Genomic DNA, 14,565 nt, shown 5'->3' on the forward strand with positions numbered 1-14,565 from the left:
GACTTTTATTTACAGTACAAGGGAAGTGAGGAATTCTTTATGAGTCTAGAGAGGTTTGGGTGAGGAACTGTCGCACTGTCAAATGGAAAACCAGTGCTTAAGACTGTCCTCCTGATCAGAGCGAGCTTTATGCTTACGGGAAACTTTTACTTCATTGTTTTTGTGTGTCCATCATGTCCCTGTAAAAAGGATTTTTATGTTTGTCCAGTTCCTCAATCACACGCTTTCCAATTTTACTATGTTTTCTGGTGTTTCCTGTTCTACGAAGACACTGACTTCAGCTTTCCAATTATTTTCCTAGACTGTGCCTTAAGGCTGCTGCATAGAAAATGTTTGGCTAACCTGTTTGTCTAGAATATCACCATGCTGCGGATTTGTCTGGAAAACATTGTTGTGGCTTTACGCAGACCACTGTTAGCACCATAGATGTTGAAGAACATGGGCCTGGCTTTGAGCAGGAGGTTGGAGTAGAGGCTGCCAGAGGTTCACCCTAAATTAATTTAGCTTATGCAATAAAGAGAAATCTTGAACCTCAGAACATGTATGTATCTTCTTAAATGGTGTGAAGGTTTGAGTTATGAAAGGAATCTGTGGCCAGTTAGTCAGGCTCATGTTAATTGCCTACCTCTGCCGTGTTCTCATGGGCTATCGGCAAGTTCACAGCTGTAGCTAAATACACAGGTAAAGTAATAGTAGTGCTGTTCTAGAGGAATTTAATCCGTACATCCCACTGAAAGGATCCTCTAATCCTTTTACTCCAGAAATGTGGACAGAAGTTGATGGATGGTTTTACTGAAGTAGGGCCATGTAAAGACATGAATGGCTTGTACTTACAAACATGCGTCCCCATGCTCTAACAAGTCTACTTCTTGTCTCTGTTATCCTTTTAAACACATCTCTTATGTTCCTTAATATCTCCTGGCAATGGTGTTTTTCGTTAGGGGCTGCTTCCTTGGTCTAGTTAGCTTCTCCCCTTTTTTAACCCACTTGAAGTTCTTTGCTGCTTGTCCCCTGAGATTTGCATGTGTGCCTGGGGCTTAGTTCCCGCAGGGTAAAGGTGTAGTACTTGTGTACCTAGAGCTTCTCACGTTTGGGAAGTGCAAATATACAGGTTGTCCATAGCTGATGTTTAGTCAGAAGTGATGACATACCATAATTAAAAACTCTGTTGGGTAATTCTGCATCGGTTTTCAGTTGACCTCTTGGCCTTTTTAATTTTTAAATAAAGTCTCCTGTGTCACTAAGTCTTCAAAAGTGATTACTATCAACAAAGAACTCTTCATTGAAACTCTTTGAATTGGCTCAGCTGTTGAGTAAGTATGATGGAGAAGGGTACCTCACTGTACCTGGTGGTGTTCAATTGGTGGATCTTGTCATGGAGAACATGCACAGATTGATATGTCAGATTTTCCTTGGGCAGGGTGGGGTGTTTGGGGGAACAGTGCATTAATTTGTATTGAAGTGAATGGGAATGAAGTTTGTCCTTATAAATAGTAGACTGTCATCTCTTTGACTTGACTTTTCTTAAGAGATGTGTACATAGGGACATTTGATGCCCACAGTTGTTTTCGGTGGATATTTTCCTTTTGGAAAAAGATTTTGTCATAGGTGCTCAGTGAAAGGAAAGCATCGTTATTTGTTAATAAGTGCTAAAGTATTTATAGGTATATTACTCGACTCTCAGGTAAAATAGTGCTGCTTTTCTTTTTATTCTAACTTTTTTCTTTTTTTCTTTTCTTTTTAAAGAAACGATTGAAAGCAGCAGAAGCAGAAAGCAAGCTAAAACAAGTGTATATACCCAACTAGTAAGTATCTTTTTGTATTGTTTTGTTTTCTATTCCATTGTAGAGGGTCTGGTGTAGCAGTTTCCACGGCTTCCCAGTATTCCATATTTGCTTTAGTGACATAATGAGAGACATAGCTGAACAAACAGGTTGGAGAACTATTAAATTATGTTACCAATATATCAAACTTTCTGCTGATGCTTGAATAGGCACGCATTCCATTTTTAGCTGAGTTAATGCTAACCACCCTGTGCTAATAAACAACTAGCTGCCTTGTGGAAGAGAACACGATAGCTTTGGTATTTCCAGGCTGACTAGAGCAAAGCAGCTCTCCTCCCAGGATACTCCACGCCACGCTTCTGCTTAGAAGTGTGTAAAAGACAAATGTGTGCCCACACGCTGACCTTCCACTTCTGGAACACAGGCTATTTCCTCTGTGGGCAGCAGAGGACTCTCCCTTTGGGGCTTTCCTGGTTAGGATGCTGTGCTGTCATGTTGCTCATTTACTTCATCCTGTATAGTGTTCCCATCCTGAAGTGACCGTTTACTTACTTTCTGATTTTTATTTTTATGTGGACTGGGAGTTGGGGACTTGCTAGCAGGTCAGCATGGTCATGAACAAAAGGGTAGCTAATTAACTGCTCAATAATATGTCTGTTTTTCTTGATTTTTGTCATCAGTGGATCACCAATGTGTGGTTGTTTCCTAATGTAATTGTTATATTAAAAAACTTATATTGAGATTTAATATATAACAATGTGTGTATATATAATGAGATATAATTTCTTAATAAAATGTGTTTCCTCTCTTGCATTTCCTTTGCATAACCCAGTCAACAGATGTTATGGTGTGGAACTTCAGATCTCCCCTGTCCTTTCTCTTTTCAGTTTTCACTTCTAGATACATTCCCATGTGTATTGTTCCAAATAACTCCTTTGCTGTTTTATTCTGTCTCCTTTCAAATATTTACAAACTTCTACCATGTGTTCTGTTACTTAAGGCAAAACTGTTTTCCGTATTTAGCTTACAAGACAATCCGTAACTTATTGTGAAAATAGAAGAATGCCTGATCTCTTTGCTTTGAAATAGGTTGATGTGTCTCAGATGAATTTACTAAAAATTAAGTGTAATATTCAGAGTGAGACCAAATAGATGTCTTATCACACAATTGTTCAACAGTATTGCTTTTTGTGGATGGTGTTACTCTGCAAGGGTACACTGGACTTCAAATTAAACATGGATTCACAATGTGATAAGCTTGTAAAGCAAAAGCCAATGTGATTTAGATTGCAGATGCAAAAGGGTATTGCAGATGAGATGGCATGGTAGCCTTGCGGTTGCTCTTGGATTATAATGTATGTAGATATGCTTTGTATTTGAAAGGTTATAGTGCTTATTTGTTAATGGCTGTCTGGAGTGGTATCTTACCCCTCAACGCTGCATCAGCAACATAATTCTTGTTGCTGTCTAGAGAATATAATCAAATCGGCAACATACCTCTCTACTTCAGGAAAGGACTTCTGTCTCTACCTGTGTGCTTGCTTTCTCTGTCTCTGGCTTTGATTTCCAGGCACAGTTGATTTTGTGAGTGTTATACCTTAATTTGCATATTGCTTAATTGATAAAATGAGTGTAAAATCTTCCTCCTTCAATATCCTTTCATGTGTATCAGGAAAAGCAGCAGTTGTGTACGTGACATCTAATCCCATGTGAATGCATCTGCTGCTTTTTTGCTATTTATACCTCCAAATGTGGCAACAGTTAAGTATTTCAAAGATTTTTAGATTATCTCTGTTCAAGTTTCAGTACAGGGTCTGGCACATAGGGAATGTATTGCATCTACGTTATCTTGTGACCTAGAAGAAGATTATATCCTTGGCTTGTAATAGCAATACATATGGTGTAGGGATCCAAGTATCAATGATATTGATTTGTCCTTATCGTGTTACTGAGCCCATTCCTATTACGAGGCTTGAACCATAATGATCCACTTGTCACCTCGAAAATAAATTACTTGATGTAGGCTGTCACAAGACCTATGCAGAAGCGTATCAGCTGCTTGAGTTATTTAACAGTTATTTAACAATAACTGCTGTAAAGTTGTTTGCAAAGAGAGACCCCAGAGGATATCAAACTCAAACAGTATTTTATTTATGTATTTATTGTCTCTGGCTGTCTTCTACTGATAGGATTCTCATTTGTTCCTGTGATGTTAGAGGAAAATTTAGGGAGAGGCGGGGGAAATAATAAGAAAAACAATACAAGCAGTCTTCAAAAGTTATTTCTCAAGTCACATACATATTACACAGTGAAAAATAACAGCTTTATGTGAAGCTTTAGAGTTGGCATTTTTTAACTGTGCCCCAAATTTATAATGTGGGTAACTGAAGCAGGGACAGTCATACAGGTAATTGTTGTGAAGTTATCAAGTCCTAAACTAGCATCCCAGATACTGGGAAAAGCATTTCTATTCTAGATATTGGATAAACATTTCTGTGCTTCTTCCAAGAAAAAATCTGGTTTGGGGACAGACATTTGTAGTTTATGCGACTGAAAGCACTGTTTGTTTGCATGGCTTTTCAATGCATCCTTTAGGTTGAAAAGCGCTAATGTGCTTTCCTGGTGAAGGGAAAAAGTATAAAATCAGTTGAATTCCGCATTCGGGGCATACTGAAAAAAATCGTTTTCATTGCTTTCTGTAGCAATTTCTCTGTTAGTAGGAGTGGTGTTAAATAAAGCAGCAGCAGAAGCCTGAATGCACAGAGATTCCATGTTCTCACATGCTTCATCCTGCTATCCGCCAGTGCCAGTGTGGGACTAGGAGACCTTTCTTGTTGCAGGTGTAGTCTCAGTCTCTTTCCTCCTTCTAGTGTGTACCCAAGCATACTCTTCAGGCTGTTGTGGAAGCCATATTCTGGTTTTACTAATCCTCTGGGCATCATATGTAGTAGTTACTTGCTTTTTGGTGACGGTCATGTTGTGCAGCTGGTGCTTTTTGGTATTAGGACATCTGCAAATCATGAATCATCATAGAATCACAGAATGGTTTGGATTGGAAGGGACTGTAAAAATCATCTAGTTCCAACCCTTCTGCCATGGGCAGGGACACCTCCCACCAGACCAGGTTGCTCCAAGCCCCGTCCAGCTTGGCCTTGAACATTTCCAGGGATGGGGCACCCACAGCTGCTCTGGGCAACCTCCGCCAGTGCCTCACCGCCCTTCATAATGAAGAATTTCTTCCTAATATCTAATCTAGATCTGCACTTTTTCAGCTTAAAGCCATTCAACCTTGTCCTGTTATGTGCCCTAGAAAGTCCGTCCATGTCTTTCTAATCAGCAGCCTACCAGTGTCTAAAGGGGGCTATGAGGCCACCCTGGAGCCTTCTCTTCTCCAGGCTGAACAGCCCCAACTCTCTCAGCCTGTCTCCATAGGAGAGGTGCTCCAGCCCCTCTGATCATCCTTGTGGCCTCTTCTACACTCGCTCCAACAGGTCCATGTCTTTATATTGAGGGCTCCAGAGCTGAATGCAGTACTGCAGGTGGGGTCTCAGGAGAGCGGAGCGGAGGGGAAAAATCGCCTCCCTTGACCTGCTGATTATGTTTCTTTTCAGGCAGCCCACAATTTGGTTGGCTTTCTGGGCTACAAGTGCACATTGCCAGGCCATGTTGAGCTTTTCATCCACCAGCACCCCCAAATCCTTCTCCTCAGGGCTGCTCTCAATCCATTTCTCCACCCAGCCAGTATTGACACTGGGGGTTGCCCCAGTGCAGCTGTAGAACCTTGCGCTTGACCTTGTTGAACTTCATGAGGTTCACACAAACCCACCTCTCAAGCCTGTCAAGGTCTCCCTGGATGGCATCCTTTCCCTCCAGCACGTCGACTGCACCACACAGTTTGGTGTTGCTGGCAAGCTTCCTGAGGGTGCACTCCATCCCGTTGTCTGTGTTGCTGACAAATGAAGGCTGACATATGTTTATGCACATATATAAAAATATATATAATTTCATGCATATATATATATGTTTCTATAAATACATTAGCAACAAAAGAGGGCTAAGGAGAATCTCCATCCTTTGTTGGATGCAGGAGGAATCACATAGTGATAAAAGTATGAGGAAAAGGCAGAGGTGCTTAATGCTGCCTTTGCCTCGGCATTAATAGTAAACCCAGTTGTTTTCTGGGTACCCAGCCTCCTGAGCTGGGAGACAGGGTGCAGACTGACACCCCCTTAATCCAAAGGGAAGTGGTTGGCGACCTGCTACATCGCTTGGGCACGCTGGCGTCTGGGGCTCGCCGGGATCCAGCTGAGGGAGCTGGCGGAGGAGCTCGCCCAGCCGCTCTCCATCCTTTCCCAGCAGCCCTGGCAAACTGGGAGGTCCCGGCAGGCTGGGGGTCAGGCGGTGTGACACCCGCCTGCAGGAAGGGTGGGAAGGAGGATGAGGGGAGCCACAGGCTGCCAGCCTGGCCTGGGTGCCGGGGCAGGTTACGGAGCAGATCCCCCGAGTGCCATCACACGGCCGTGCGGGACAGCCGGGGATCGGGCCCAGCCAGGGGGGTGACAAGAGGCAGGTCCTGCCTGGCTGACCTGGTCCCTCCTGTGACAAGGTGCCCTGCCCCGTGGGTGAGGGGGAGGCTGCGGATGGCACCGTCCCCCCCACAGCCCCTCCGGAGGCACCGGCTGCCCCGGGCCGGGTCACTCTGTGGGGCCAAAGCCCGGCCGGGCAGCCGAGCCCGGCGCGGTGCGGGATGGAGCCACGTCCCCTGGCGCGGGCACAGGCCGTGTCCCCGGGGCTCCGTGTGGGGCCGGCCCCGGGTAACGCCGTTACCGACGGTCTGGGCGAGGGGACCGAGCGCTCCCTCCGGGGGTGTGCAGGGGGCACCCAGCTGGGGCAGCGCTGGCCTGCGGGGGCGGGGGGCTCTGCGGGGGGCTGGGCAGGCCGAGGGGCCGAGGCCGGTGGTGTGAGGGGCCCCAGGGCTGAGCGCCGGGCCCTGCCCGCGGGTCACACCAGCCCCCGGCAGCTGCGGGCTGGGGCAGGGGGCTGGGAAGGGCCGGGGGGGCTGGCAGCCGGCTGGGCATGGGCCAGCGGTGTGCCCGGGTGGCCAAGGAGGCCGACAGCACCCTGGCTTGTGTCAGAAACAGCGTGGCCAGCAGGGCTGGGGCAGTGACTGTCCCCTGTGCTGGGCACTGCTGGGGCCGCCCCTGGAGCCCTGGGTTCAGCTTTGGGTCCCTCGCTGCCGGAGGGACACGGAGGGGCTGGAGCGGGTCCAGGGACGGGCAGGGGGAGGGGATGTGTGGGGGATGGGGCACCAGGCTGGGGGGGTGGCTGGGGGAGCTGGGGGGGATTCAGCCTGGAGAGGAGGGGGCTCGGGGGGGCCTGATCGCTCCCTACAGCTGCCTGACAGGGGCTGTAGGCACAGGGGGGTCGGTCTCTTCTCCCAGGGAACAAGTAAGAGGACAAGAAGAAACCAGGGGAAGTTTAGATTGAGTATTAGGAAGAGATTTCTTCACCAAAAAGGCACTGGAACAGGCCACCCCGGAAGCAGTTAAGTCTCCATCCCTGGAGGTGTTCAAGAGACATGTGGATGGTGCTTAGGGACATGGTTTAGTGATGGGCTTGGCAGTGCTGGGGTTAACTGTTGGACTCTGTGGTCTTAAAGCTCTCTTCCATCCTGAATGCTTCTATGATTCTATGCAGCTTTATGTGACTTTTCTCTTTTGCTTTCATCTAAGTGCTATCAGAAGGGTTAAGAACAGAAAGGAATGAAGTGCTGCATATAATCCCATCTCCAAAATATATAGATGTAAAATTTAAATGTACGTCTGTAAATGTAAATTAATACATTCGGGGTGCAGTGTTTTATCTGAGAATCTCCAAGCACTTGGACAAGCTGCAAACACTGCCTCACAAACACTTGTAAAGTAGGGAAATATTCTCCCTCCCCTGCCTCTTTTTAAGCAAATAGGGAAACTGGAGGAATAGGTCAAAGCATTGGATGACTGCAGTGGGCAACTGCGTAACAAGCTGAACGTAATTCCTCTGTCTGTTTCTTGGTTGTCCTTTGCCTGAGGAGCAAGGCTTTGTTCCTTTCCTATTTAATTGTGCAGAGGTTCATTGCAGCGTGGAAAACTTAAAAGGTGTAACGCTGTTCTCTCTTTTCTAGCTGTGTGGTTAAAATGGCAATCTTCACCATTTTGTTGGAGAAAGCTGCTCGTTTTCACAAAGCATCATTTAGCAGTCATTAGGCCTGTTCTTAGAAGTGGGTATTTTCAGTAGCCTGGAGAGTTGTGATGAGAGCTCAGAGCTCATCTCTGTTGTCTGGATTCCTTAAACAGACACTTGCATTAGATGCCTAGAGGTAGATGGCATAAATGCTCCTAACAAAGGATTTAAAATTGTTCTCATTTCTGAGGCTTAATTTCTTAATTGTTCTGTCGAACCTAGCACCACTGTGGTTTCTTCAGTAACAGGAAACATCCACTAATGGTGTTAAGTTTGTAGTTATTTTTAACAACTACAATTTTATTGCTGTGCTGTGGGTTAAATGCTAGCCAGTCATGTAGAGAAGGAATTTCAGTGTTCTGCATGGCTCAGGATTATCCTTAGGTTGCATTTTTTGGGGCAGGGGCTTCGGTCCACAATAGCTGGCTTCCAGTGCCGCCTTTCTGCATGTGCTTTATCACCTTAATCTCTTCAGCTGAGACTGATCTGCAGAATGCAGCCCAGAAATTTGCACTTCACTGCTCCATTGCAATTGAAACCCTTTTAGAAGACTTCTCCTCTTGATGTAAGCGCTGGAAATGGTTTACCACACCATCAGTATTCTCACTACCTTATTTGCATCTTTCACTTCAGCTTCATTAATTGCTTAATGATTCATCTAGTTAGTCATCTCTAATTCTCTTGTTCATAGCTGTAGCAGGCTTTGGTGATATCAAACAAGTTTAATTAACATATCATCAACAATTAAGAGCTTTTTGCTTCTCATGCTGAAACATTAGCTGCCTGAATTTTATTGTTACTGCCACTGTGAAACTTGACCTTTGCTTTGGAGCACGATGCTTTGTGGTACTTGTTGCAGCTGTGTTAATTGTATTGTTCCAAAATCCTGAAGTGAAGTTATTGCCACAACTACAGGATGTTACTCCTGGTGATCAGCATGATTTGGTGGTCAGCTTTTACCTGTGCATCCCTTTCACTTATGTTTGAAATACAAGTTTGATAAGTGATGTAGAGAGGACAGCAGAGTCAGGCCATCACTTTCCTTTCTGCACAAGACCTCAATACTCTGGGCAGGCGTGCCAACACGTGCGGTCTTGTCCTTAACTTACCGTTTATCACCAGACACATCAGGGCTTCCCAGCACACCACTCAAATATCCAAAACCTTTTTGTGTGCTTTTCTGATGGGTTTCAGACTCCTTTACCACCTTTTTCAGAGGATAAATCAACGTACAGAAAGCAGCATGCCTGATGTTGAGCCGTAAGACCTTAGTTTTCTTTATTTCAGTCTTTTGGTTTGTTAAGCAGCACTGCTTGTAACAGCGTGTGTCTGTGAGGACTGTTTGTTTTGCAGCATCTTGGTAATGTTTGCGCATGGAGTTTGCTAGTGATTCATTGGCAAAAGTTCTTTTGCAGCAGGTTACTATAGTGACATGGCAGAGCAAAATGCTGGGTAGCGTGAGTGTACCCTCTTTCAGCTTCCCCTTTGTTAAATGTGTCTGCAGGTCTCCTGCCATCTGTGGTGTCAGGACTTCATGCCATTCTGATGAGCACCCTGAAACACTGTAATCTTTGTAAGAGCTGGGCAAATTAATAAGCAAAAGGTGATTAAAAACCTAATTGTGCCTTTTTCTGCTTCTTTTTTTCTCTTCTGTGTTTCTTTTGGGCTGTGTATGGGCTGCTCAGCATACTGAGGGAACAACCTATTTACAGTGTTCCTGTGTCACTTAGCCTCCTAAGCTTTCTCTTCTGCAGAAAGGCCCTGAACTTTACAGTGAGGAGCACTATCAGAAGTTTTTCCTGGACTGAGCAAATACCCTCCTACCTCCTTATGGAACGTGCGTATGGTTCTTGTAGGTCATTCACAGCAGAACAGCAGAGTCTATTTTGTCTCTATAGAAATGGAACTTTGCTGAGTTCTGTATCTCAGTGCTTGATCTTACACTCTCAGTTGAGGGGAGGGATGACCTTCTGGGTTCCAGGACAGTGTAACCTTCCAGTGGTGTTTGGGTTTGTTCTGGAGCTGGGAGGGGCAGTTGTCTTCAGAATTCAGTCACTTGGAACTCCTTTCCTTTCAGGGGTTATTGCTGAGAACATGAAACCCGGTATTGATGCCCCATTAGAAAGAAATTAATTTGGCTGTATTCCCACAGTGCTGTTTTTGCAGCACTACCCAGGTAAAAAGTAGTAAGTGTTCTGGGTCACTGAAATCACTGTGACTCCTGTGTCACTGTGACTCCTGTGTCAGTGTGGAAGAAAATGTTTTTTCAGAAAGCCATTTTAAGATATTTCTGCTTGAATAAGTAGATTCCTAGTAGTGCATTTATTAGTTGGAAATAAAAGGAGTATGCTTACTCCCTTCAGTCTTCAGGTAAGAGAATATGAGGGAAATGTAATCGGCACTGCAAGTATGGCTTATGTTCAGAAGCTGGCACCAAACGCTGCCTTCTTTTTGTTCCTTCTATAAGCTGAGCTCCTCGCGGTCCTTGCATGTTTTATAAGCTCCTTGTGTATTCTTGTCTGAAACTCCTTGTGTGACTGTCTTCATCCATTCCCCACAAGTCTTCTCCCTGCAGTATTGATTCTCCATCCCTCTTGTTCCCTCCCATAACAAAAATTTTTTGAGCACCTCATTTTCGTCCTCAGACACCTCTTCCTCTGCAGAGGTTTTGTACTATTCCATTCTGCTCCTCTCTACACCAAGGTTTTGTTTGCCCTTCTATTCTCAGCTCCTGCCAGTAGCTTCCCCCGCCCCTCTTAAAAGCTCAATGCTTTTAAGAGCGTACAGGGATGAGCTGAGGTGATTCAGATGTTGCTGTATTAGAATGGGTTAGTGACAGCCATCAACGTTTTTCTTACTCTACAAATGTCAGGTTTTCAGACTTTCTCTGTCCAGTAGAAACCAAAATGCTTTCTATTAGAAGCACAGACCATTGTTTAAGACTTGTCGGAAAACTCGTATTAATGAAAATCTCCGTGTAAATACTACGTCCAAAAATTCTGTTCAGTGTGTTTGGTGTGTTTGTGTGAATTGTGGTTACGTGACACAAACCTTTGCAGTAAGGCAACATGGAGATGTTTGTGACTGCAGGCGAGGGTTTTACTTCCCTGAATAAGGCAGGGGTTGCCCTTCCGCTCACTGCCTCTCCTGCTCTGGTCCCCAGCTGTCTTTTTGGAGATTTGAGTAAAATAATCCCTCATGTTGCGGACTGAGGGAGAGCTGTAGGTGAGGTGTTTTTGTCACCTAGATTAGAATGTCTGGGATAGCAAGATACCTACCTGGCCTCACTGGTTTATTGTTTTTAAATGGTTTTGGACTCTTGAAAATGCTATCTATTATTATAGCTATTTTTATTATTAGCATTATTTAAATATTATCAGAGACAGTGTCTTCCTGGAAGTCAGATTGCTGGTAAGTACACCTTGTTTTGGTAGTGACACAATGAATGAAATTTAAATCTTCAAACATTTTGGGCCATACTTTTGAAAGTCAAGTTGGAAATCATGTGCCTCAATTAACGTTTGCCCTCTTTTTTGCTTTGTGTTTTAAGTAACAAGCCAAACCCCAACCAGATCAATGTAAATAATGTCAAACCAGGAGTGGTAAATGGTACTGGAGTACAGGCACAGAACACGGGAGCAGGACGGGCCTGTGAAAGCTGTTACAGTAAGTGACGTGCCAGTATGGCAGCTGTGTATAACAGCATGTGAGTGCTCTGTTGCAAACAGTAAAGTAAAAGCTGTGTTGTGGAGCACAAGCGGGAGAGAAGGCTTTGGACGTGGCTGGTGGGGGACAGAATTTGACATAGCAGCATGTAAGCAAAGGGCTTTTTCTGAGTGACTCGTGTTACAATCGTAAATAGAATTATGAAGTACTAAAGGGGGAGTTAGTAAATGTTCTATGTGATTGCAGATAGCTAATAAGGAAAGACTTAAATCACCAAGGTGTGAATTTAACAGGTTTTTTCATAATTTTTTAGTAGATTTCAAAATATGTGATATCATTGTATTTGGTCTACTGGCTGATATTAATATACTGAGTTCTAATGATTGTGCTTCTTTATGGAGAGTTTTTAGAGATGCTGGAATGTTGGACTGTATGGGAAATCACATCACAGATTTGGTACATTCTTTAGTCATAAAGTACTGTATGGGGAGGTCCTGAAGACAAATCTTCCCTCCCTCCCCCCGATGCTCTGCAGAAATTGTCTACCAGTCTTGCAGAATGAGAGCTTTCAGTTTCATTGGCAGGACATTTTCCCATCCTACTAGTTGGGGGTTTTCTGATCATGTTTTAAGAGGGGGTTATATGCGTAACTAATTCTGCTGAAGTCACAAGTATGTTTAACAGTGGTGATGACAGTGAAGCTATCACCAGTTTTTTAAGGTCTGTTTGAGCTTTGCACTGTCTGTGGGTTTTCTTTTGTGATAGTTCTAAAGAGAATAAGCTCTGAAAAGTGATCCTGTTTAAGGATATATATAATTTCCACCTTTGTTATCTCTAGCCACACAGTCTTACCAGTGGTATTCTTGGGGTCCCCCTAACATGCAGTGTCGCCTCTGTGCATCCTGTTGGACGTACTGGAAGAAATACGGTGGCTTGAAAATGCCAACACGGTTAGATGGGGAGAGACCAGGACCAAACCGCAATAACTTGGTAGGTATCTCCAGAGCAGACTGCTCCCTGCTCTTGCCTGGAAGGCTAGGTGTCATGATATTTAACTAGTTTGCTGTTCTTAAATAATTTACAACAAAAAGAATGCCTTCAGCCTCCGTTGTTGTCCTTGGGTTTGGTATTTCATGTTGCAGAAGTTGGGCATGTTAACTTTGGCTATAAGTAATTTGTTGCCCAGTACTGCCTGGAGGAAAAAAGAAGAAATCCTTTGTTTAGCAAACTAGTCATCATGCACAGGATAACTTAATGAAGATGGAAAAAACTGAAATGGCAGCTAGTGTTTCTGGTAGTCTATTTCCATGATTTTTGCTGTAGGGGAAAGAGAATCCTTTTTTTTACATAAGGAATTCATTATTTCCTGAAACTTGTTCCCTTACCCAAGGCACATTCAAAATTAGATACCCCAAATAGCTAGTAGCATTTTAGAGATCTCTTATCTTGTTTTTCTACTTCATCCGATTTTTTGTTAATTAATCTTACTTTCTTTTGGATAGGTTTGAGTAAGCATTTTATGAGCCTCTTCTGTTTGATTTTCCCCCTTAAAAGCCAAAATTCTCAGAATTTTTCTGAATTTGGTGGAAGTTCAATCTGAAAGCCTCATACCTTGAGCTGATTGGGAAAAGTAGCTGCATCACATGGACAGAAGGATAGTGCACACTGAACTTTGGTCTTATATTAATTTCTTTCCTTTCTCCTACTCTTTGCTATCATTCCCTTTGTATTTTACTTCTTTCGTTTATGTCCTTTCCTGGCTTCTGTTTGTGTTCTGAAGCTATGTAATTGCTGAGATAACTGCCAGGTTTTATCAACCTTATATCTCTTGTTTGTTAATTAAAAAGTATGTAAATAGTCAGAGAGGGGATAGCCTTGTTCTCCTCAGATTGAAATTTCCTCCTATTTTCCAGCTGTGGGCAGGTTTGAGATAACAGGATACTACTATCATTATTTTATCGGTTGACTTAGTTGCTTTTCACGGAGAAGATACTGCTTTGGCGCTCTGTAGTCAATAAACGCAGTGAATATTTGACAACTCTGTAAACACATTCATTGAGTTCGGAGTAAGAATTAAAACCAACGCAACTTTGAGACAGCAGCATTCGTGCATGCTGTAAGCTTGCTTTGGGAAGTGAGTTTGTGTGATGTATGTTTTAGCCATAGAGCTACTTAGTGATTTTTCCTCTCCCTCTTACAAATGGTGTAAGGAGTTTGTGTTGTACATCCAGAGCCACTCTAAGCACCCAAAGTTGGAGAGTCTGTTGACTATAAGCACTAAATCACGTGATAGATTCAGGTAACTTCTTCAGGTCTGGCTTTCGGATCCCTGCTTTAAAAATTGGGACAGCACAGAAATAAATACTTCCCTATGAAAAGAAAATGTTTATCTTCATTTTATCCTTTGAGATATTTTGGAAGAAAATTCCAAATATTGATGGGAAAGATTTGAGATACGGGGAATAGCTTGGCTGAAAATATTTTCATCTGTAATACTGTTTCTGTTTTTACAGCTGTGAATCGGTAGTTGAAAGGGCTTTTGTATGATATTCTTTCCCTTCTTTAAAACCATACTTTCTCATAAATGTTTTTTAGAAACCGTATTTACGTTTCTTTCATTTTAGAGTCCTCATGGTGTACCAGTACGAAACAGTGGGAGTCCCAAGTTTGCTATGAAGACAAGACAAGCTTTCTATCTCCATACAACAAAACTGACAAGAATTGCCAGACGTTTATGTCGAGATATCTTGCGCCCTTGGCATGCTGCAAGACATCCCTATCTGCCTATTAACAGTGCAGCAATCAAAGCAGAATGTGAGTGGGGATGCCAATGGGACGTAGTTGCAAAGGAGCCCTTTGACATGCGTTTCGCACAAAGTTTTGAGTTCCAGCT

At 43.6% G+C, this 14,565-nt stretch overlaps 1 protein-coding gene across 5 annotated transcripts in view; it reads left to right on the forward strand.

The window, feature by feature from the left end:
• Positions 1-14,565, forward strand: part of MTA1 (metastasis associated 1) — a 94,228-nt gene that overhangs the window by 55,548 nt on the left and 24,115 nt on the right. For 4 of the 5 annotated variants that reach the window (XM_055815023.1, XM_055815025.1, XM_055815027.1 and 1 more), the window contains exons 11-14: positions 1,747-1,805; positions 11,557-11,672; positions 12,511-12,662; positions 14,297-14,486. In XM_055815023.1, coding sequence (XP_055670998.1) covers positions 1,747-1,805; positions 11,557-11,672; positions 12,511-12,662; positions 14,297-14,486 — 517 coding nt within the window. Of the gene's footprint in view, positions 1-1,746; positions 1,806-11,556; positions 11,673-12,510; positions 12,663-14,296; positions 14,487-14,565 lie in introns of those variants that run through there. The other variant, XM_055815028.1, reaches the window with a different exon arrangement.

Source organism: Falco peregrinus, chromosome 10 (genome assembly GCF_023634155.1).
Source record: "Falco peregrinus isolate bFalPer1 chromosome 10, bFalPer1.pri, whole genome shotgun sequence".
NCBI lineage: Eukaryota > Metazoa > Chordata > Aves > Falconiformes > Falconidae > Falco > Falco peregrinus.